Source organism: Penicillium mononematosum, assembly GCF_028829835.1.
Source record: "Penicillium mononematosum strain IBT 11891 chromosome Unknown utg000001l:1.0-4488741.0:1.0-4491989.0, whole genome shotgun sequence".
NCBI lineage: Eukaryota > Fungi > Ascomycota > Eurotiomycetes > Eurotiales > Aspergillaceae > Penicillium > Penicillium mononematosum.
Genome location: NW_026643271.1, coordinates 4150999 through 4174495, shown reverse-complemented (window position 1 = coordinate 4174495; position 23497 = coordinate 4150999). Strand labels below are relative to the sequence as shown.

The window sequence follows — 23497 nt, the reverse complement described above, 5'->3', positions numbered from 1 at the left end:
CTGGTTGCCCCGCCAGCAGACTATCTGGCTGCAGCGCCAGCACAAATCACAACGGTCCACTTGTGATTGGCATCCGATGTATTGCCTTTCATATCAAGCCCATTCTTAAGCGCCTGGCACTTCTGTAGGACATAATTTGTAATTAGATTTTAAGGCCCGGGGTTATATTTCCCTACGTGTAAGGAGTGGACATAGGTAGCTGTCAGGTAGGACTCAGATAGCAAGAAGGTGGGTAGTACCTTCCCAAGAGACGAGAATAGGTTCCTTAAGTCCGACCAAAATATAAGGTCTTCCTTCCAAGGCAGGACCCCTTATAGCTCAGTGGTTTAATCATGTAGCGGATCGAGTCGTGATAGGGAGGTCAGTGGGGTTTGTGGGCTACCTGGTTCTCCCCAGGAGTGTGCAAACCTGAAGGGGGTCTCCGTTTCTTATTTTTTTTTTTACTTCTTACATCTCATATTGATTTCTCACTCACACCGTACAGGCAATCTATCGTGTGGGCTTGTCATTGCAGAAATATCTATTCATTAACGAGACACATCATTCATATACTTTATAACATCGTCTAATGCTCAACGCCAATCCGAAGGCTACCGTTAAAATCCCTGAAGTCACCCCTCAAGATTCCGATGCCGTCTCTCCTGACTTCCTCCACTAGCCCCTTGACTTTAGGTGCGATACTCTCCGGTGCAAATCCAAAGTGCTCGTATGTCTCCTTTGATGGAAGGCTCTTTCCAAAGCTGTTCATCGACACCGAAGCATCAGCATAGCGCTCCCACCCGTTGGACGGATACGCCTCGATCACAACAGTGGGCTTCCCAGCCCGGGACTTCAAAACCGATTGTTTGTACTCCCGCGACTGCTGCTCAAATAGCCTAGTGCAAGGGAAGGACAGGACACGTGCCCTGATACCATGCTCGTTAAGCAGCAATTCCCTAGTCTGCATCGCAAAGCCCATCTCAGACCCGACTCCGATCAAGGTTACATCGAAATCATCGCCTTCAGCCTCGGCGAAGACGTATGCGCCCTTGAGCGTGCCCTCGCGCGAAGAGTTCTTGGGGTATTGTGTCAGGCTCTGTCGGGAGAGTGAGATAACAGTAGGCGTCTCAGTGGCCTGGATTGCAGCAATGTAGGCGCCGGCCACTTCTTCTGCGTCGCATGGCCGGATGTAAAGAACATTAGGCATGGCGCGGTAGAGAGCGGCGACGGCAATGGGTTGGTGTGTAGGTCCGTTCTCACCAACTCCAATGCTGTCGTGGGTGGCGATGTGGATCTGCTGGAGGCCTTGAAGCGCGGCCATGCGCACACCGGCAGCCGCGTACAAGTGGAAGACAAAGTAGGTACTCGTCATGGGGATAAAAGTGCCCTTGTTAAATGCAGAAAGTCCGTTGGAGATGGAGCACATGGCGTGCTCGCGGATACCGTAGTGGATATATCGACCGCTGTAGTTTCCGTTCAGTCCGCAAGCAGTTTGGAGTTCGGGCTAGTTTTACATTAATATCCCGCGTCGACCGAAGATATAAGGCTGAACATAAAGTACTCACAGATTGGAAGTCAACTTTGTTTTTGTAGGCGACATTGACCGAGGGAGTAAGATCCGCTGTTCCGACCAAGACTGAATTGATATTCACTGCAAGGTTGTTGGTCACAATACCGGCTGACTTTCGCGTGGCCGTTGGCGCAGTAGGCTGGTCTTCTGTGCGAGGAATGCATTTGGTCCAGTCTTCAGGCATCTTGCCCGCGACACGGAGCGCAAATTCAGCCGCCAGAACGGGATCTTGATTCTGATACTTCACCAGGGCATTTTGCCATGCCGCTTCGTGTGCGTCACCACGACCAGGGATGTCACTGAAGAAGTCATAGACGTCTTGGGGGATGTGGAAATGCTCGTCAGGGTTGAGGCCAAACCTCCTCTTGAAGTTAGCCACTTCCTCGACTCCAAGTGCAGCTCCGTGGATGTCGGCGGTTCCGGCCTTGGCAGCTCCGTAGCCAATAGTGGTGCGAACGTTGAGAAGGTGGGCTTGTCGCTTAATTTAGCGGCAAGAAGAGCGTTTGTGATTTCTAGTGTATATTATTAGCAGAGCTTTCACCGCCAAGCTAAAAGAGCTCTGAGACTTACCAGCAACATCCGAATTTCCGTTGTACACGTCTACTACGTTAAAGCCAGTGGCCCGCATCTTGGTGTTGATGTCCTCCGTGTTGGCGATATCCGCAGTTCCATCACACGTAACTGAGTTATTGTCGAAGATAACACAGAGATTGTTTAGCTTCCAGTGACCAGCGAGGGACAGCGCCTCGAGACCGACACCTTCCTGAAGGCAAGCATCGCCCACCATGCACCATGTCATGTTATTCACTAGCTCATGGCCGGGCTTGTTGTAAGTCGCGGCAAGGTTCTTAGTGGCCATGGCAAGGCCAACAGCACTGGCGAGGCCCTGGCCAAGGGGCCCAGTTGTGACCTCTATTCCCTCATTCTCAATTTCAGGGTGGCCGGGACAGACTGAGTCGAGCTTGCTTGAGTGGTAAGACTTGAGCTGTTCGAGTGTCATGCTCTTGACGCCAACAAGATGCATAAAGAGGTATTGCCACAGGCATGCGTGGCCTATTACGATGTTAGTTGAGTTACATGTTGCGTTGCTTCTGGATAACTGGAGGGACACAGAGGACATACCATTTGAAAGAACGAAGCGGTCCCGGTTGAAGTAGTTGCAATTGTTCGGAGAATACTTCATGACATACTTATACAGGGAAATACCAATTGCAACCATGCCCATGGGAGATCTGTGGACGAGTTCCAGTTAGCGCTGCGCCGTGAACAAGGGGATTCCCGAAGAGGGCGCCGACTTACCCAGCATGGCCTTCACCATACTGCTGGCAGAGATCAGCGATGAAAGCTCGGAAGACATTCATCACCCGCTCATGCTTCTCCGGGCTCTCTAATCTGAGTCCAGCAGCATCTCCTTTGCCGATCGCCGAGACGGCCTTTACCGGCAGGTACTGTGCGGGCTTCTCGAGGAGTTCCAGCGCAGGTGCCATGGCGTAAGGTTCGGCTGACTGTGACACTAAAAATGACTGTTTGAGAATAGCGCTTCGTAATGAGAAGCTGCAAAAGGCTAGCGGACAAAGCCGAGCGGACTGCTGATTCTTATACTCAAGCCATCATTCCATATCCATGGCGTGCCCGACAGTCAATGGGTTGTGCCAATACTGGATCGTGGATGTTCGGCATCGAGACGAAGTCATGGACCACTCGGATCCGATAGTGTCAATCAATTAACGAAAGGCAATTGAACAGATTGGCGACTTTGCACAAACCTGTTGTAGAATGGTGGTCATGGTGGTTGGGGATAATCCTTCGCTTCGAGGACAGTGGCCCTCGCCTCGAGAACCCACCTGCAACCCCATCTCCAATACCGTGAAAAATGGGTCCTCAAGATTGGTCAGTTTGTCACAGCAGCTCCGGTTGCTAAACGTACAGTCCTATGATATGCTGGCAATCTGATAAGTATGGCCGTACCGCATCGGGCTAATAATGCCGTTATACTATCGGCATTGCTTCCGGTGCCGGTCTTGTGGGCCTGTTGGCACCTGCATTAACAGTACATAAAGACAAAGGCCTTCAGCATGGAATCTCTGACAATTATCCTCTGGCTAATTATTGCTAGTATCTGCTTGGTGATTGTTCCATTCGCGATGTTTCTTGTGCTGTATATTTTGTCCTTTCGGAGTAAGGATGTATATATTCAAGCTTCCGGAAAGCTGGATTGTGATATACATTATTGGCATGATAATACCCATCTACAACCATGTTCCCTTTGTAAATATATATGATATACTAGTGCCGGTGCGTGTATGTAGCCATCATAAAGAACACATGGTCATACAGCGGGTGGTTCTATCCCGAACCCCGAAATCTCCCCAGTTCATTTTTCTTCGTTTCTGCCAAAGCTCATGGGTTCCGATTGTACGAGAGAAAAAGAGATTTGGATTTTGAGGCAAATACAAGAAGAAGGGGGCTTTTCCAATGTGATTGAATGGTCGGATTTCCCCCAACCAAGTGGGTCAGGCTAAGGCGGGGTAATGAATTCCGGGGAAATGTTTTTAACGACCTTGGCAGCTTCGAGACGAAACCCACGAAAGCATCCTCGATGGATGTTCCTAACGCAGGATCAGAAGGCCATGCCACGGGAACTCGGCGTCGTCGTGTCAGGCTATCTCGGGCCCGCGGATTGAGAACCAAAACCGGATGGTGAGTGGATACTGCAGTTCGCAATGTCCCCCTAAGCGAATATCAACCTCGCTCACACGTACATCAGCCTCACATGCAGAGAGAGACGCGTGAAGTGCGACGACGGTAAGCCCACTTGTGTGCGGTGCTCCAAGTCAAATCGTGCCTGTCGATACGCCCAGGTTGGTGACCAGGGACATGCGACCGGACCCAGGGCCGAATTTGAGTCTCTAAGGGCCCAGTCTGATTCAAGGGAGGAGAGGAATGAAAACTCGCGTTCTGGGAGAAGCGATACCAATAATGCCGGCGTCGTTCAGGGGGTCCTGCATAGTTCCCAGGGGCAACAGCCGAGTTCTGGTCCAGCACCCTACTTTCAGGCTACCTGCCCAGCCCCTGCTGAAGCCTTCGTTCCGCTCCAGAATAACGGCTCGAGTGAGACGCCACTGAATGACTGTTTGGATAATGATCAAAGACTATCCAGTATTGACTCGAGCTTCTTGGGTTCTCCACTTTCACTTAGCCAGATACCCCTGCTCAACATATCCCCCGGTGAATGGTTCGATCTGGTAGCACGGGATGCCATCAACAACATCCAAAGGCTTAACGATTCTTCGACGGGCGATTCGCGATGGAAGTTTCCCGAAATTGCCCTCTCGCGTAGACAGTCTCCAGCACCTGAATGTTCTGAGGCTCACTCCGAGCAAGCCGAGAGGCACCTTGATCCACAACGATTCGGCCTGGAACGTCGAGATGGCGGAATCGAATCCCCTTTATTAGACTATCACCAATTACCCCAGCCTTGGAACACGACGAGTAGGATAGACTTGTCGCCACTCGACCTCAAGTTCTTTCGATACTTCATCGATATTGTTGGGCCAATTCTAGACTTGTTTGATCCCGCTCGGCATTTCACTAATGTCGTGCCGCATCTTGCACTACGAAACACGGGGCTTTTGAAGTCGATCCTGGCAGTTGGGGCTAAGCATATGTCTCTTGGCCTCATGCATGGGCCGGGTGAACGTGCATCAGGCGAGCATGCGACTCAAAATGCGAATACTCCAGCCTCGCTCGCCGCAGTGACCGACCTGCCACCAGAGTCAGATCCTGCTCCAGCACACATAGCTACACAGTATTACTACGAAACGCTTCAATATCTCTCCCAGACCTTACTCTACCCACCCTATGCGGAATCCCGTGAGATTTTGGCAACAGCCACCATGATCAGCATGTATGAGATGTTTGACGCCGACAACGCCTCAACCAGTGGCGACTGGGAACAACACTTGCGGGGCTCTTTCTGGATACAGCGGTCTCAGGACAATGATGGCGAGTCCGTTGATGGCTTGAGGCGGGCCGTATGGTGGGCATGGCTCCGGCAGGACATTTGGGCGGCTTTCCAGACAGGACGGCCAACCCTCACCTTCTGGCGTGCTCGGAAAAAGCTCGAGGAGCTCGACTCGGATGAGCTCGCAACAAGGATAGTCTACATCTGTGGAAAGTGTGTAGAATATGCCGCATTGGATGGGATGTCGGCGAATAAGGACCCAAGACACAGAACGCAGCAGGGTGACCGACTTCTCCGCGCACTCGACGACTGGCATAGTGTCCTCCCTGCTTCTTACCAGCCGGTCAATGTCGCGACGGATTCTGGCTCAAATACGGTGTTCCCGTCTATATGGATTCACCCGCCTAACCACGCAGGCGCTATGCAGATGTACCATTTTGCAAGAGCTACTGTGCTGCTGAACCAACCCTCAATGGGGGGACTGAACGCCTACTGCCTCCGCGAGAAACAGCTCAGTGAAAGTGTCAAGGTCGTTTGCGGCATCGCTAATGCGTGCCAAGAACATGAGCCTGCAATAGCCTTTGTTAACGTACAGGCTTTGTTTGGAGGTAAATGTCTCTCCTGATCTTTGTGCCCGTCCCTACTGACAAAAGCCAAGTTGGCCAATTTGTTCGGTCGTCTGAAATGCAGCGCGAGTTACTCCGAATCTTAAGAGAGAATGCTGAGGATCAGCAAATTCCCCGGTAAAGGGCTTGTTGCTAAACTCCAAAATGCCTGGCAGGTATAGATTGTAACAACAAAGTTGGCGAACCAGAAACAAGGCAAGGTTCTCCGGACTAAATTAATTCCAAAGGGATCGATGTATTCTAAAAGGAGTTTAATTGAGCTGATTCCAACACGGACCTTTTATGGACCGAGACTAAATACAAAAAGGACTATCGTTATTTCTCAATTGAACCCCACGTCGGCTCGTTATCCGTAGATCATGTCTTTCATTGTTATCATGAACCTCCTCCCTCACCACGCTCCGACAATACCAGCAACCGGAATATCGATTCCAGTAGTGTAAGATGCACCGTCAGAGAGCAGATAAACGTAGGCTCCGCCAAGCTCCTTGGGGTCAGCCAATCTGGGCATGCCACCATAGTATTGCATCTTGAGGTTCCAGTCCGGTGCCTGATTCACAAAGTAGGTCATAGCAGTTTTGATAAAGCCCGGTGAGATCGAGTTGACGCGAATGCCATGTTTGGCCCACTCCATCGCCAGCGTATGCGTCATATTCCGCACAGCACCCTTGGTAGCTCCGTAAGGAGCTGAGGGCGCGGCACGGTTGGGCCGATACGATGTCATGGAAGCAGTGAAGACAATGGATCCCTTGATTCCCAGCTCAATGAAGCGGCGGGCCACAGTCGTGGCGCAGAAGTAGGCACCAAACACGTTGAGATTGAACAGTTGGTCCAGCTGGGCGCGGCTGAAATCGAGCGCGGGCTGGTGCTTCGTCATTCCGGCGTTTGCGATGAAGCCGTGGATGGCGCCTCGTGCGGAGATGACAGCATCGATTGCGGTGTTGACGCTCTCTTCGGAGGTGACGTCGCAGTGGACGTAAGATAAGCGCTTGGGGTTGGCATTTTGCAGGGCGACGAATTCCTCGCCGGGCTCGAACACGTCGAGACTGAAGATGGCTGCTGCCTCGTTGGCTAGGCAGACCTCTGCAATGGCCAGACCAATACCTCGGTTGGCACCGGTGATGGCAATGACCTTGTCCTTCAGGGTGATTCTCCAGTCATGGTCTGGACCTGGCTGTGTATCAAGGAAGGCGGGGGCGGGGGCTGCGACTTCGGCGACAGGGGCGCCTGTGGTGGTGTCTTGAATACTTGGAGGCATTGTTGAGGATGTATTTGTTTGCCGTAATAATTTAGGGACAAAGGGAAGAATTGATAAGCCCTTGGAATGGGACAGCACCTTTTTTAAGTCTGTCATGGCCTTCTGCTCAGCCAAGGGCCTCCGATATCGCCTAAACACATACCGAAGAGCTCGGTATATTGAAGTCGCGTAGGTGTATCGATTAAAGGGGCAGTTCAAATCTCCCCACGCATTGTGGAGGACTGCTACACTACTACCCCGGGCCGACGCACGGTCATTTTCCGCGAGAATAAAGTAAGCGATCTTGTCCTCCAGGGCGTCGAAGCGAGGCCCCTGTCCAACCCCCATGCGATGCCTACACCGGCCGAGACCGACCCTCGCATCGAGGCGGGGACCCCACCCTAAACCCACGTGGAGCTGAGCCCCAGACAGTTGAGCTTCATGCGAAGCTTGTTGGACCTTGGAAATGATCAGAAATCAAATATAACCAGAAGGAAAAACCAGGAAGCAGAATATTATGGAGACAGTCTTGAACTAATGCAAGCTGACCTCCAGGGCTGTCTGTCGGCTCTTTCCTTAGTTGGTGCCTCAGGCAGAACTCAGAACGGGCTCGGGCGGCTCTTTCCCAATCCAACATAAACTCTCTCTCCTCCTTTGTTCCCTACATTCCCTACATTCATAGTGAAGAACTTTTTCCTGATTCTGACCTTAGCTACATATGTATGTAGTTAATCCCACCGGGTTTGACGAGGGCTACACTTGTCTGCTTATTCAATGTGTGTGCTAGAATACTGATCATTGCGGTATGTATTGACTCCCCATGGGGTAAATTCCCTTCTGCGGAGTTTGAAAATATTAGACCCTCCCGGTGGCATGATTGGTGCTGAGCGAGAAGCTCCACGTTGACCTCGATGCGATCACCACACACGCCAATCGGATAGAGTTCCCCCGGCTGTGGAGAGCGGGAATTCGGAGCTTGGGAAGTTGTGGGGGGGATATGGGAAAAATGAGCATGACGGATGAGCGAATGTTGGGATTTCCCCAGGTCCAAAGCCCTAGCTTTGTATATCCGGGGTTGGGGGTAGAACATATACATTCCATAAGGAGGTCCATGTCCAACCTGACATTTTATTCTTTACTCCTCCAAACTTCGGCTCTTTCCAACAAGCCATCATGGACCGCGACTTCGAGAGCCAACTGAAAGATGTCTCCTCTCATGAGATTGAGAATGTGAATATCGCCATCGCCGAGTCTGTCTCGTATAGCCCAGAAGAGGAGAAGGCGTTGGTGAGGAAGATTGACCTCACCCTCCTGCCGACTATCTGGGTCATGTACCTCTTGTCCTACCTGGACAGAACTAAGTGAGTGACAACACGTTAGAGCTAAAGGTCTTATGCTCTGTCGGGGTGCTAACGGGCGTTTTGTATACAGCATCGGCAATGCAAAGATCTCTGGTATGGAAGTAGATCTCAGCTTGTCATCGAATGAATATTCCATTGCCCTGGTTGTCTTCTTCGTCGGATACGTGGTTTTCGAGGTGCCTAGCAAGTACGACAATGCTATCATTGGTATTCTGCATCAGATCATAACCGCTAACCGCCCTTTCCCTGCAGTCTTGTCCTGGGCCGATCCCGACCCTCTATTTTTCTCCCATCAATCATGATTCTCTGGGGTGCATTGACTTGTGTGATGGCTGCTATCAACGATTTCACCCATCTGGTCGTTCTTCGAGTCATTCTTGGATGTGTCGAGGCCGGCTTTGCCCCCGGTGTGATACTTCTCCTGTCATCATGGTACAAACAAACTGAACAGTCCAAGAGATTCGGTGTGTTCATATCTGCGGCCGTCCTGTCAGGCGCCTTTGGTGGCCTGATCGCTGCCGGTATTGTTGATGGCCTTGAGGGCGTTCATGGTATTCGTGGTTGGCGGTGGCTGTTCATTATTGAAGGCGCCGCCACTGTCGGTTTTGCTATCATTTCCCTCTTCATTCTTCCTGATTTCCCGGGTACATCGCGACGTCTCTCTGATCGCGAGAGACAGATCGCTGTGGCGCGCCTGGCTACTCAGAATGTTACTGCTACCACCGAGGATACCGAGAAGCTAAGTAATTGGGGTGCTTGTAAAGTGGCTTGCCGAGACCTTCGCACCTGGACGTTCGTGATTGGATATATGGTTCGAACCGCCCTTTTTCGCCCTTGTTATTAACATCACTAATCGGGCCATCCTGTATAGGTCATCGTCGGTTCAAGTACCCTGACATACTTCTACCCTACCCTCGTGCAAGGACTTTTCGGAGACGCATCCACCAAGAAGATCAATTTATTGACTGTACCAATCTATGGCGTGGCATTTATCGCCACGGGTGTCACATCCTACTTCAGTGACAAGGTTCCCAACTGGCGTGGCGTCATTATTGCTAGCTGGCTGACATTTTCCCTGGTATGTTCGATTATTGTCTGTGTTGTGTACAATTTCACAGCTCGATACGTTCTCCTGGTTCTCATGGCATCCGGCCTTTGGGCCACCAATGGAGGTACACTGGCCTATGCCTCCTCTGCCTTTGGTGGGATGCACCCCCAGGCCCGAGGTGTTGCTTTGGCTATGGTGAATGCACTGGGTAATCTGGCACAGATCTACGGATCGGTACGTATCTTACCAAACCATTTTCCCTGGTAGGCAACACAGCTAACTCGTAGTGCACAGTACCTGTTCCCAGAAAAGGATGGCCCTAAGTATATCATGGGATTCTCTGTCATTTCCGCGATGCTAGTGGTGGGCGTTATTGACTTTTTGTTCTTGCATGTTTGGTTCCGTCGCCGCCAGCGCAACCTGTGATGATACTCTATTGTTGGATGTTGAAAGGAGACCAAGTCCCCTGGATTATGAGTACATGAGTCATTCGTATAACCACAGTGAACATTGCTAGAGGCGATCCTGAAATATATCCAATGTTGCACATGAGTCTGTATGTCTCTCGGAATATAGCTATGACATCCTAACTGAAGATCAATCCGTCATGTTGGCTGCCATTTTGCATATTATTGAGCACAAAATACCCGCTAGTAAATCCAGACATCAAAGGAAGTTCACTCGTGACGGTCTAATAACCTCCGTAAAAGAGACCAATGCTTCCAAGGCGTGATGTTCGGCTGGTGTAAGACACATCTGGTAGTTACGTATTTTGGAATCAACCTGACCACCCACTACCTGAGCCATGTATTTCTTAAGTTGGCACAAGCTATTTCCTCGCTCCGGACCTCTCCAGCGTTAACCTGACGACCAGATTTATCTCGTTAATTGTGCCGGATGATCGCTTCAGGGTGGAATTGCACCGAATATATAGCGTCATTGAATAACAGACTTCTAAGGTTGGAAGTATGATAATCATGCTAGAGTTACCATCTAGCTATGATAACAACAACTTCACCCTTTGGCAATCTGACTGGTATCTCGTGGACGAAGATGATGGTAAAGCTGAGGGTCATTTGGTGGATACTTTGTGAAGGCCTTACCCAACGAGCCTTTGCAGTAAACAAGAAATAAGTACGGAGTAGGAAAATCTAACCAGTTCTAACCCCAGAGACCGGCCTGTAATCGACCTGCACATGTGGCCATTAAGCGAGCCCGTGGCCATTAAGCGAATTCCGAGTCTGCATGGTTATCCGTAAGAATACTGTAAAATTAGCCTGGTATTTGCGATATATAGCTGTAAATTACCGTATTGACTGTGCATCTTCGATCTCGTACCTCGCTTAATGGCCACATACTCTCGCTTACGGACCACATAGGTTCATTCGATTCGATCCAACAGCAACTTAGCATACCAGAGATACTAGAACTACTAGAACTCATTTACCATGGAATAGCCACTACATATGTAGCAAGGTAGCATGGCAACTTCACCATTTTGCCATACCCCAGTTTTTGAGGCTTAAAAGGCCTCACGTACCCGCATAGCTACACCCATCTTTCAACACAATGGAAATAAAAAGGGTGGCTATCCTGATCATCTCCGACGAAGCCTCCGAGGATTCTAGCTTGGACCGTGCGGCTAGAGCTCTTGCGCCTATCCTGGCCAAGGAGGAAAAGTGGGAACTCTCCGCAATTCGCATAGTTCCGAACAACGTTCGCCAGATCCAGCAAGCAGTTTGCGACTGGACGAGTGGACCCAATTGGCACCATCTAGTTCTGCTTAGTGCTGCGACAGGCTTAGCAGCCAAAGACAATACTCTCGAGGTGAGTGGATCGTTGGGATCTTAGCTGGCCAACCGGCTCTCTCGTGTGCTAAGAATATCATATTAGGCCGTCACTTCCTTGATTCACCGACACGCCCCGGGTCTAGTGTGAGTGTACATGATTGCATCTGTGGACTTGGGCTTATTCTAACTATGTAATAACTTGTCTAGCCAGGACATGATCGCTGAGTCTCTGAAATCCACTCCATGTGAGATGATATCAGTCCTCCCCTTTGATTATATACATCCCAGCTCATTCACTTCCAGTCGCAAAGTTGGAAAGACCTGTTGGTGTTTGTGACAAAACTTTGATTGTCAGTTTACCAGGGTCACCCAAAGGAGCCATGGAGAATCTTGAAGCCGTTATGAACCTCCTCCCTCGTGTCATCCCGCAGAACCCTCGTCTACCACAACCTCAACTTCAACCCTATCACCATCACCACCATGCCCATGGCCATCCCATCCGCAAACCACACACATCTCCACAAGACCGTCCCCGATCCAAATCCAACAGACCCGCCATGGGCCTCAATCAGCGCTACCGCCCTTGTGCCAATCCTATGCTTTCGGTAGAGGAAGCATTACGCGTGATCCGCGAGCAAACCCCTGCACCCATTGTGGTCGAAACCCCTGTCACCACTTCCATCATCGGCTCCATCATTGCCGAAGATGTCTATGCCAGCGAGATGGTACCGTCGTACCCCACCAGCCTTGTTGATGGCTACGCCATCATTGCTGAAGGAGGCAAATCCACCAATGCCATTTTCCATAGCGCTTCGATCACCCTCCCCAACATCAGCGGAGCCTTCGAGCCCCTACATCCAGGAACCATTGCTAGAATTACCACCGGCACGTCCCTCCCTCCCAATGCCAACGCCGTGGTTATGTTCGATGACACAGCATCCTCAACCCTAGATGGCCAAGACGAAGAAATTGTCGAAATCCTGGCCGATGATATCGTCCCAGGTGAAAATGTCAGCGAGCCCGGCAGCGAAGTTGCGCTCAACTCAAAGATCCTTTGTCGTGGCGACCTTATCTCCCCAGTCGGCGGCGAAATAGGTCTGCTGGCTGCCACGGGCACGCGAACTGTCAAAATATTCAAGAAGTGCCGGGTGGGCGTTCTCAGTATCGGTGGCGATCTCGTGGAGCATTCGAACCCGTCTACCCTCGTTAGAGGCCAGATACGCGACTCTAACCGTCCATCCCTCCTATCCTGCCTAGCTTCCTGGGGCTTTGAGACCGTGGACCTTGGCCTGGCCCGTGAGATTGCAGCAGGCGAGGTCGAACACACCCTTCGTGACTCCCTATACGGTGTAGACCGTGCATTCTCTGGCGTGGACGTGCTCGTAATCACCGGCAGCATGTCCCTGGGTAAGCTAGACTTCACTCCCATCATTGAGAGTACACTCGGTGGCACCATTCACTTTGACCGTGTCTCCATGAAACCCGGCATGACCACTACCTTCGCGACGGTACCATTCAAGGCCACCACAGCCGATGCAGCTACCGCGAAGGTCCGGCAGAAGCACGCTTCAAAGCTGATATTTTCGCTCCCTGGAGACCCAGCCTCGACGCTAGCTACCCTCAACCTCTTCGTCCTGCCTTCCCTCCAAAAGTTTGCCGGCCTAGGCGAGTCTTCCCAGGCTATCGCTACCAAGCCGGGGCTTACGCCGCAACTGGGTCTCCCTCGGGTTGCGGTCGTCTTGACACACCACTTCCCCCTCGACCCTAAGCGCACCGAGTACCACCGTGCTGTCGTGACGGGCTCTCGTTCGGACGGCCGACTATATGCTACGAGCACTGGCGTTAATTCCGTAGGCAGTCTTTCCAAGGCTAATGCTCTAGTTATACTCCGTGCGGGGCGGGGTGTTGGGATCAAGGGTGAAATCGTGGAGGCGATGATGATGGGTCCTGTCTATGCCTCCGATACCCGCATTATTTGCTAAGACTGCGCCCACCTTACAACAAAATGACCTGTGTAAATGGAGGCGGCATTATTCTGAGTTTTACACTTCTTCATGTATCTACTGCGGTTTTGGGGAACTAAGGTCATCCATGACCCTCAAAAGATTGTATCTAGCGTGTGAATTGGCTACTTTTGCCGAGTTACAAAATGTGGCAATTTATGCAAGTCACAAATACCAATGCACCCGTGGACTCTATAAGCCAAATCTAAGGGAAGAAAAGAGAACAATAACGGGCAACAAGTCATGACCTTAGTCAAACAAGTCGACCATCCTGAAATCCAACTAATGCGTAGGAGCAGCTGCGCATCGTAGGACCTTTTATTTGGTACACATTACCATTTGTGTAGTGCTCGATCTCAAAGTTGATGCGAGGGCTAAGGGATCGCTACTGAAAGAGACCTTAATGAAGAAGGACCATGAGACCCCTATAACACAAAGTGGACGGGCAGAGAGGAAGAAAGGACCGAGACAGAGAGCAACTATCTGCCTACATAATATTAAGGATCTGTCCTACCTAGAGGGCGTGTTTATCCCAACTGCAAACCTTCTAAGGAAACCACCGCGTTTCCTTCCCCCACACAAATACCCGTTCTACAGCAGTATCCAATCTTGAAGCAACGATGAAACTCATAATAGCTGGCGCAACCAGTCTCCTAGGCACCGAGATTGTGAGACAAAGCCTGCAAATTCGCGAGATCACCCAGGTCGTTTCTTTAGCTCACCAGCCGGTACAGCTCGACAAAAGTACCGACACATCGAAGTTGAAGAAAGTTGTCATCCGAGACTACAGTGAATACCCTGATGACGTGAAGGCGGAGTTTGCTGGGGCCGACGCTTGCATTTGGTGTGTTCAAGGCAGCACCTTCATTGTCTTACAAGACTGACTACAACACTTTCGTGTACCTGCAGGACTGTTGCCTCCACGCCCTTACGTACCGGCAAGGTCGAACTCAAGCGTCTATGCCAGGATTATACCAAGCTCGGATTCGAGGCCATATGCGAGGCTGGACCGGCACGTCCCTTTCGCTTTATGTACTTGAGTGCGGAGGGAATACCTCGAGACCCAACCAAGATCCCAGTAATCATGCCAGATTACCATATTATGCGAGTAATGAGTTAAGCACCCACCATACCTTCTGGATCTTATGCTAATGTCGTGTTTTTGGTAAGCTAGTGCAACACAGAGCTCATGGTCCTCAAATTCCCTACCGAGAAAGAGGGAGTTGAGGTTTGCATCGCCCGGCCCGGCGTGATTGCTAACTCGTCGGCTTGGTCAAGAGCTTTGGTGGCCAACCTTTTTCGTATCGTCAATCTCTTTGGACGGCCCCTTCCGAATATACAACGGAGTCAGCTCGCAGCGGCAGTGTTACACCAGGTCATGGATGGGTTCGAAAAGGAAACACTCTCGAATGCCGACCTCGTTCGAATTGGACAAAGGGAGCTGAAATTTCGCAGTATACCTCAGCCTTCATGAATCATTTCTAGGGAAGGTCATAAGATTCGGACATCGCTTTATGCTTTTCATCTTGGTTACTGGAAAGTCTAAGGACTTGATATCAGGTTGAGAAGAATCCGAATTGGATCCTCAGATGCAACAAGTGTGACAAGTGTGACAAGTGTGTTCCTTTGCCAGGAGGCTCGAGGGAAATTCAAGATGCGTTGAGCAGAGGGATGGAACTTCCCAGTCTCAGAGCAGTCCTGTTTTTGGGGAAGGCGCGACGTCCACGGGTCCCATTATAAACCCCCAGGAATATTGGCTGTATGCAGCGGTGGGAGACTGACTGCGGTTGCAAACTGACTTCTGCTCTTTTACGATTTGAGAAATATCACCATGCACCCACTGGCCAGGAGGCGTTGGTGGCAACTAACACGACATGTGGCCGGCCTCGCTCTAACGAGAGCAATTGATGTCGAGTTGCAGTGTCTCTAATCGAAGCGAGTGGTTTCTGCGATGCATTTATTCCTCGTATAGAGAAATACCCAGAGCATATATGAACAAGTAGAGGTGTTCGATACACTGTCCACAGGTGGCCAATCCAGACCCAATAGCATTTGGGGCAAATTTCTCCCAAAGGATAGGCCATCTTGACAATATCAGACTTCATTTTATTGTAAGGTGTCAAACATCGACTACGGACTGTGCCTGTCTGACCTAGACCAAATATCAAGACCACACCATAACAATGTTCCAATCGATGGATATATCTCTATATTTGACATCCCCACCGAGAGGCAACGTCCATGTGGGTAGGCAACCCCAAATGCCATGAATAGTCATGATGACGAAGTACGATCCCCCCCAGCATAAAACTATGGCCACATGTCCAAACACCGTCAAATCCCCAACACCATCATTGTACATTGTTCAATCCATATTCCATAACTGAAATTCCAAAATCCCATCAAAATGGCCAACCGCTCCAATCCCCAAAACGAGCAGAACGGCAACTCAGAAATGAAAGATCCCGTCCAACCCGGATCCTCATCCTCCGACATCGACGAAAGAATGAGTACGCAGCTTGCCTTGAACCGTTCCGCGCATACTTCCGTGCCTTTATCTTTTCCATACCTGCTGACAACAAGCCCAGCCCGGGATTACGAGAAGGCCATTGATGAAACCAACGTCATCAGCGAAGATCGCCTTCGTCGCGCGATACCTCAGTCCTCCACGTCGTACCATGAACCAAAGGAGGATACATTTGATATTTCTTGGCGGCCGGATCCATCGGGTCATCCGCGGAGGACGTTTTAGGTGTATAGGGTATAGTTGGTTCTTTCTTTGAGGTTAAAGAATGAACTTGTCTTTCATTCACTTCACATCTGGTAGTATCGACTTGCGGGGCGTAGATGCCTGGATTGCTGGGGATCCCTATATATGGGCTATTAAGAGATTCGAAACAATGCTAGTTGTAGACCCTAGTGAGATGGGTGATGGCTTAGCCTCCATATCGCGATTGGCGGGAGAGTGTTAAGTCGACGTTAAACCCTACTGGTCAAGAGACGCTGACCCCGGATTCCGGACCAGGGTCATCATGCAGGCAGGCGGGTACATACATGCAAATTTCGAGATCGCCTGCATAGCGGGAGATCTACGATCTCGCACGGGCCTTCTACGCGGCATTAATGTGGAAGAATCGGGAGAGACAAATATGTAAATCGTGTAAACGTGAGGTTATCTCGCGGAAATTCAAGTAAATGCTATATGTACATGAGTCATGTCGAACGCCGTCCCAATTTGTGCAATCCACCTCAAAGCTTTCCTTGGGCCTCCTTGGCCGCCTTGGCGTGACGCTCGAAAGAGGACACGGGGGGAGCGGAGTTGGGGTTGGGGTGGTGCTTCTTGAGGGCCATCTTGACATTGTACTCCAAGTCGAGGGTGGCCTTGGGGTCGTTGGTCTTGGGCTTGAAGTCCACGACGAGATCATCCTTGACCGCGAAGACGGAGTCGATGGCGAGATGGGGGTCGTCGCTGGGGTAGATCTGGTTGATGACAGTGGCGTATTCGGGGTGGGTAATCATGAGGTGGATGTGAGCGGGACGCATGGGCGAGCGGTCCATGAGTTTGAGGAGGACACCGGCGGGGCCGTCGGTGGGCAGGGAGTAGGGAGTGGGGTGGTAGCAATACCAGTTGAATTCTCCCTTCTCGTTTGATCGGAACTTGCCGCGGAGGTTGTTGTCGGACTGGGTGGGGTCCTGGAAATCGTATTGGCCGTTGGCTGAGGCTTGCCAGATGTCGAGGACGGCGCCGACGATCGGCTTTCCGGTCTCCATATCCCTGAGGACACCGTGCATGTAAGTGACACGGCCATTGGGCTTGGGGTCCTGAATGATGCTGTCGCCGAGAGCGCGGAAGGGGGCGTTGGGAGACCAGAAGGGGCCGAGAATGACGTTGGAGGTAGGGGAGACACCGTCCTCGGTGACGATCTTGTTGGCGATCTCATCGACGAGACTATGAAATCAGTTAGCTTTCATTTTGGTTTTCTCGGTTTTCTTTATTTTTATTTTTATTTGCGCAATAAAAATAAAAAATAAAATCAGATGCGAAACTTACGACTCGAGGCCGATCACGTCACAGATGCGGTGGCCTTCATTGCGGATAGGAGTGCTAATCTGACCGATAGAGTTGATGAACTCAACGCCGAGCATCCACTCGGCGGAGGTCAGTTCAACCTCCCGAGCGAAATCGTGAATGTGCTTAATAAGAGAACCCAAGACCACGCGAGCGCGCTCGGGAGTGTTGGGGCCCATGCCATTGATGACAGAGGGGGTGAAGTTGGGGTCGAACTGGCGTGTGGGAGACATTGTGTATATTATTTTGAAGATAGTTAAAATAAAAAAGGTCAACTCAGGGCGACCTTTCCAGGTCTATATACATGGCGAACGGCATATCGTTCGGCTGGTGATGGATGTGGGGAAATCGCAACGGTGCCAACTGCGTAGAAATCCCGTTGCCACCTGCCGAAGTGTTGTGATCGCGTGAATCCCAGATGGTCCCATACTGGCATCGGTCAGCCCTCAACAGCCGAGTGGCGGCTCGTCCCCTAATATACCAGCGCGGGGTGGCCGGGGTAGCTCTTATCCGCGGGTAAGCCCCGGGAGCTGCATATCCGTTTTCACCGCCTTTTGATTGGTTCGGCTTTTGCTTTGGCTGAACTTCCGGATCACGTGTAATTATGTAAGACATCCGGGGCCGTGGATTCCCCGGGGTTAAGAAGGGATATTCTTGAGTATACTGTACGTGACCACGTTGACAGCGGGTTTACCATGATGAGCAGCTCCACAATGACATAAAAGTATATTACTTGTTCCTTTGGGGCATGTTGGTATTTTGTTTGCTTCCGACCCTGAGCGAGCATAGAATTGTCTTCTAGCGTCATGCATCTCTATGTAGCTCTTAAAGTGAAATGCGGTTTTAGATGCAATGGTGTTCATATATGTTAGGCTCCCAGTGTGATTATCATGAATATTTGATTTGATATTGAACATTATCACTGGAGATCGACCGGTGTGTACATGTATGTATGTCCACGTAGTTTGCTACGGTTGCGCCTTACTCCCCGAGAGGGCCATTATTGTCTTTTTGCCGAGCACGCCAGCGCAGAAATGGTCCACTTGGTAAATAACAAGGCTAAATCCAATTCAAAAAGTTCCAGCTCGCGTCCAAAATTATAAGCTAATCATAAAGCGATGCAACAGAAACAGAAACACTTCTCACTACGATCACCAAGCCAAAACCGCTTTCTGAGCTCCACAGGCCAGAGAAGCACAAATCTGCTCGTCCTTCTCACTAACCCCTGCATTGCATGACACCTTCGGTTTCGCCGGCCAGATCTCCCGCCCCTCGGATTTCTCACGCTCAAAGTGCTCCGTGATGACGTCGCGGACTGTGCTCTGGAAGAACAGTGGCGCCTTCTCGTACTTGGGATGAAGCTCACCACTCGTAAAGACATTTCGGTCGAGGTTCTTCTGAGCGTTGTTGCAGAGGACTTTGTCTTCACCCATGACGCGCGCGTACATATCACTGATAAGCTTGAAGTCGGCATCGGAGGAGTTTCGGTTTCGGTAGATTTCGTAGGCCATCTTCGAGCTTTTTGCGCTTGAGGAAGGGAATTTCTGGACCATGATAAAGTGTGGCCTGTGTATGTTAGAGGATCTTCTATAAGAAGGTAGAAACTGGGAACACTAACGAGACAACCATGGCAGACATAGGGAAGTAGTAGGTACTTGCTGTGTAAAGACCCTTCTCGATTTGCTCTGGCGTAGACTCACAACGGTGTTGGATGTGTCCATCTTTCAGCTCGCTGTCGAAAGATTCCAGGTTGAGGAATTCAGGAATATCGGCGTGTGTGGTAGGGCAGTGGTAGCATTCGTTGAAGTTATCAGCCAGAATCTTCCAGTTGTAGTCACCCTCGAGGGCATAATCGTGGTCGAAATCGTAGTTATCGAAGTTGTAGGCTTTATACCGTTCTTGCTTGTCGACGTCCCGGAAATGTTCCTCCCACGACACTTCTGGGACTTCATTCGCATCCATGTTTACCCAGATAAAGCCATTGACGTCGACCTTAAGATGGATTCTGAAAAGACCATTCTGCTCTTTGTCAAAGTCGCTCAGCTCTTGGTAGTTCGTAGCTTTGGCAAGTTTGCCATTCAATCCGTAAGACCAGCCATGGTATCGGCAAGCGAGGATTTTGGAATTTCCGGAACCCTCTTTCTCGACTACAGGGTACGCACGGTGTCTGCACACGTTATGGAATGCGTTGATGTCGCCCTGTCGGTCACGAGTGATGATGAAGTCGAAACCTGCAAGCTCGTAGCGGAGCCAGTCGCCAGTGTTCTTCAACCGCATGCTGTGGGTGATAAAGAGCCATCTCTTCGAAAATATGGCCCGGCGCTCCAACTCATACATCTCTGGTGAAGTATACCATGATGCAGGCAAGGCACGGACTGGGGAAGCTTTAGTTTCTTCTTTGGGGGCAGGGGCATTAAAGCCAAAGTAGTTGAGCATTGAAGCCATGAAGTAATAAGAAGGTACAATGGAGAATGTCTTCTAGTCTTTGTTGCTCTACTGGTCATCATCAGGACCCCTTTATATGCTTGAAAACATTTGATATTGGACTGGTAGCCATGTCTATACTCCGATCATATGGACGGCCTGGATCCAATTTGGTAGGGCAAACCCATGGCGAGGCGGGTGGATGTTCCAAGAACAGATACCGAACCCGCCAATCCGCCACCACAGTACTAGAATGTGTACTAAAAACAGGTTGATTTAACGCCATGATGTATTATTGAGTCAAACGTTATCAAACCCGACATATACTCAGGCGGATACTCGGGCAGATATCTCGTAGTCCATGCTACAGCGGGTTTGCTAGAGCTGGTCATGCATACTTCGAACGCCGGTCGGGTTTTATGGCCAATTGAAGTTTGCATAAATAAGATGCATGGGCACTGGTGTTGAGCTATATTATTGCCGATGGAATCACGAGGACTCGGGTTCCTCAAATTGTGGAGATGAGTGACTCCTACGGAAAACAACATTCTTGACCAGTGTGGAGGGCTGCGCATCGTTCTGGTTTCCTTATCTTGTTTGGTATTTGACGGAACAAAAGATGAGAATCTTCCGTCTTGCCTAGATTTGGAGTTAGAAGGGACTGCTTGAGGATAAGTTGGTGGCTATGGGAGATCGAGGTGATACGTATAGTCCATAGAACAATGTGGCTGAAAGGACACGTCACAGACTTTGTATCACCTACAGGTAGTTTGCAAATGTTTAAGTATTGTTATTGTAAACAAGAGAAGCTAGAACATATACCACGTCAATAGCAACCATTGAACACAGGAGTTGTCCCTCGTGATGCAACTATCTTTCCATTTTAGGCTCACCCCTCGCCGCTTTTGCTCCAGCACAAGTACCCCTCTCACGACATCAGTGAGCATTATGTGACTAAAGAAACAACCAAGTGGCTTCATCCGTATAAATGGCCCTCCCACTTTACATTCCGCTTTGTATTCACACTCCCGCCGGCCGGTATCACCTCCCACCGTCTGATCAGCCGCTCAGAATCCAAATCGAAGGTCCCTTAATCGCCATACAAAGGCTCCTACCACATATCTCGTGGCGTCTAGGCTTTATAGACCGAACATTCCCACAGCTAGCAGGCCCAGAGCTAGCACGGTTAACGTATCAAACCATATACGGACGGGACGTTAGTCCGGAAGTCCCAGGTGATCTGGTGGTGCAGGATGAGTACTTGGGCTGGATGCCAGAGAAAGTATCCGGAGGCGTAAGTCTATCAATCTCTCCTCGTGGGAGCAACTAGCTGTGATGTCCCTATGGCTAACCTAAGTAGGCTGGTCGACTATTATGGTGTAACATTTGACCATCTTGTCCCAGCTGACGATATCAACCCTGAGGTCTTACAGATTAACATCATTGAGATTGAGGATGACAATGGTGTTTATGCGAATACATGGCTTTCATTTGCAGTAGACCCGGCTGAGTTTATTGGGAAGAAGGTGCTAGCAGTGCCGAGGTGTTGCCAGAAGAGGAAGGGAACACAAGATCGCTGGCGAGTGAATCCGCTTGTGGACCAGAGGATTCATGGGTTGGAACATTTGAAGGACGCTCAGGAATGGAAGAGGCTGACAGAAGATCAAGATGCGAAAATTGAGAACTTGAATTGATATACAGTCACATTCCTTGCCAGGACCCATGGCCAGCCCTTTTCAGAATCAACCCATGTGAACCGAATTGAGCCTGGGTCGTCCAAGGCATAATCGTCCTCTTCATCGTCACGTTTTTCTCTCTTTTAGTCGTATTCACATAAATCGTCTTTGGCGGAAAGTAAATTGTTTCGTCAGGGCCAGCAGACAAAACATACACTGTACTGCCACGATTTACTGATAACTCTAATGCGATGTTGAATCTTCATTCCAGCATCAAAGGTCTCGCTTCTTCGCCTCACGCAGTTCAGCTCGCTCTTTCACTAAATTCGAAATCGCATTCCCGGTATCGCCTCCTAACTTCGCGAATCCCTGGATCACACCCTCACGGTCCCCGGGCCGCATTTCCTGGCTCATCTTAAACTTTCCCTGAAGCTTGGTGATTCGAATCTCAATCCCAACAATGTTCTTCTTCAGCAAGTCAGTGTACGACTTAGGCGCCTCGGACACCTCCCACGGCTCTGGTTCCTCGCCACCAGTGTACCCCATAATTGATTTTTCTGTATGCTGCGAGAGATCATGCAGTTGTTTGGCGAGGAACTCGCCGGTCTCAGGTGTTTTGGAGTCATAGTATAGCGACATCTTGCCGTAGGCCTGGACGGCGGAGTAATTCCATGTGGGCACGACCTTCCCTGTATCTGGCTTTGTCTCGACGTAGAATTTCGGAGTCACGTAATGGTCGTGCTTGCCATTGAAGAGCACTAGGACATCGTCGTCGAGTTCAAGGACGTTCGGGGGCTTGTTATCCACAGCCTCCATCATCGTCTTCACTTGAGGATTCTGCTTGGCGATGTGGGCGCGGAGATAGGGGTCTGTTTTGCCTGTTTCCTCTGGGAAATCCACCACAAATGGGGCATGCGTGCACTGTAAGAAGTCTTGCTGGGAGGAGTTCATGCCGGTGATTAAAACCCCGAGTGGGTTTTGCCGGATGAAATGGAGCAAGGCTTCTTTGTCTTTCTCCTCATGGGCGCTTTGGAAGAACATTTTGTATAGCAGCTGGAAGGTAGGTGTGAGAGTATGGAGTTGGAAGATGAAAAGGCGTAAAGACAATTGTGTAGGAACAAAATGACTCAAATCAAGCCCACCAAATCTCACATTATCGTATCGGTGATTTGTTATCAGTGGCCAAGGATTCGTCCGCTAAAGGCATGTCCAACCGGCACCTGCAGAGGCCCGGGAAGGTGCAGGGACTTTTGACATTTCCCCATCGGAGTATCAAATGCCCGAGAAAAGGCCTTGAGAATTCACGTACGATTCTGATTACATCCATTATTGATAGTGGAAGAACCTGATATCCATACCAGAACAGAAAAACAGTGTTGTCCTGGATTGTAGCAGTCTAACTCCTTTTGGCTAGTATCATTCACATGGACCAGATTAGGTATAGCGGCATATGTCGAGCTGCTATTGGCTACCCCTGTTGGTGATCCACTTTTCTCAATCGAGGTACAATCCAGGACGCAAGGACATACTTTAATTTGTTTCATTCGCTCAAGTCACAGAGGACCTTTCTGCCGATGATATCAAAATCAACTTACCCAATAGTGTCTATGAAGGCGATGTCTGCGCCTGTGCTTGACTTAATCATGCTCACTTTACGAGACTAAGATCTCCAACCATTGTTTTTCTCAAGCATCCTGCGATAGTTGCGGGGATCAGAAGAGACATACGGAAGTGACGAATGGATCCAGGG

At 50.2% G+C, this 23497-nt stretch overlaps 11 protein-coding genes across 11 annotated transcripts; 6 read left to right on the top strand and 5 right to left on the bottom strand.

The window, feature by feature from the left end:
* Positions 1-565: 565 nt before the first annotated feature.
* Positions 566-3036, bottom strand: N7519_001592 (transketolase family protein; the record flags this gene model as incomplete). The annotated part of the gene is made up of 5 exons (XM_057288370.1): positions 566-1483; positions 1545-2020; positions 2120-2602; positions 2672-2781; positions 2849-3036. 5 exons carry the CDS (start codon positions 3034-3036, stop codon positions 566-568), a joined length of 2175 nt encoding a protein of 724 aa, XP_057154453.1.
* A 1112-nt stretch (positions 3037-4148) lies between these two features.
* Positions 4149-6138, top strand: N7519_001591 (Zn(II)2Cys6 transcription factor; the record flags this gene model as incomplete). Its single annotated transcript, XM_057288369.1, has 2 exons — positions 4149-4249; positions 4317-6138. 2 exons carry the CDS (start codon positions 4149-4151, stop codon positions 6136-6138), a joined length of 1923 nt encoding a protein of 640 aa, XP_057154452.1.
* Positions 6139-6530: 392 nt separating this feature from the next.
* Positions 6531-7397, bottom strand: N7519_001590 (uncharacterized protein; the record flags this gene model as incomplete). The annotated part of the gene is made up of 1 exon (XM_057288368.1): positions 6531-7397. The coding sequence occupies one exon, from the start codon at positions 7395-7397 to the stop codon at positions 6531-6533; it is 867 nt and encodes a 288-aa protein (XP_057154451.1).
* Positions 7398-8549: 1152 nt separating this feature from the next.
* On the top strand, positions 8550-10211 carry N7519_001589 (uncharacterized protein; the record flags this gene model as incomplete). The annotated part of the gene is made up of 5 exons (XM_057288367.1): positions 8550-8737; positions 8808-8924; positions 8990-9548; positions 9609-10019; positions 10080-10211. 5 exons carry the CDS (start codon positions 8550-8552, stop codon positions 10209-10211), a joined length of 1407 nt encoding a protein of 468 aa, XP_057154450.1.
* A 1143-nt stretch (positions 10212-11354) lies between these two features.
* On the top strand, positions 11355-13557 carry N7519_001588 (uncharacterized protein; the record flags this gene model as incomplete). The annotated part of the gene is made up of 4 exons (XM_057288366.1): positions 11355-11612; positions 11679-11719; positions 11783-11820; positions 11879-13557. The coding sequence occupies 4 exons, from the start codon at positions 11355-11357 to the stop codon at positions 13555-13557; spliced, it is 2016 nt and encodes a 671-aa protein (XP_057154449.1).
* A 575-nt stretch (positions 13558-14132) lies between these two features.
* N7519_001587 (uncharacterized protein) lies at positions 14133-15052 on the top strand (the record flags this gene model as incomplete). The annotated part of the gene is made up of 3 exons (XM_057288365.1): positions 14133-14422; positions 14488-14686; positions 14753-15052. Coding segments are annotated over 3 exons (789 nt in total), but the record flags the coding sequence as incomplete, so codon positions are not given.
* Positions 15053-15985: 933 nt separating this feature from the next.
* Positions 15986-16330, top strand: N7519_001586 (uncharacterized protein; the record flags this gene model as incomplete). The annotated part of the gene is made up of 1 exon (XM_057288364.1): positions 15986-16330. One exon carries the CDS (start codon positions 15986-15988, stop codon positions 16328-16330), a length of 345 nt encoding a protein of 114 aa, XP_057154447.1.
* Positions 16331-16827: 497 nt separating this feature from the next.
* Positions 16828-17880, bottom strand: N7519_001585 (putative catechol dioxygenase; the record flags this gene model as incomplete). The annotated part of the gene is made up of 2 exons (XM_057288363.1): positions 16828-17527; positions 17630-17880. The coding sequence occupies 2 exons, from the start codon at positions 17878-17880 to the stop codon at positions 16828-16830; spliced, it is 951 nt and encodes a 316-aa protein (XP_057154446.1).
* Positions 17881-18798: 918 nt separating this feature from the next.
* N7519_001584 (aromatic ring-hydroxylating oxygenase subunit alpha) lies at positions 18799-20092 on the bottom strand (the record flags this gene model as incomplete). The annotated part of the gene is made up of 2 exons (XM_057288362.1): positions 18799-19213; positions 19266-20092. 2 exons carry the CDS (start codon positions 20090-20092, stop codon positions 18799-18801), a joined length of 1242 nt encoding a protein of 413 aa, XP_057154445.1.
* Positions 20093-21324: 1232 nt separating this feature from the next.
* On the top strand, positions 21325-21765 carry N7519_001583 (uncharacterized protein; the record flags this gene model as incomplete). The annotated part of the gene is made up of 2 exons (XM_057288361.1): positions 21325-21365; positions 21432-21765. The coding sequence occupies 2 exons, from the start codon at positions 21325-21327 to the stop codon at positions 21763-21765; spliced, it is 375 nt and encodes a 124-aa protein (XP_057154444.1).
* A 255-nt stretch (positions 21766-22020) lies between these two features.
* Positions 22021-22788, bottom strand: N7519_001582 (FMN-binding negative transcriptional regulator; the record flags this gene model as incomplete). Its single annotated transcript, XM_057288360.1, has 1 exon — positions 22021-22788. One exon carries the CDS (start codon positions 22786-22788, stop codon positions 22021-22023), a length of 768 nt encoding a protein of 255 aa, XP_057154443.1.
* Positions 22789-23497: the final 709 nt, after the last annotated feature.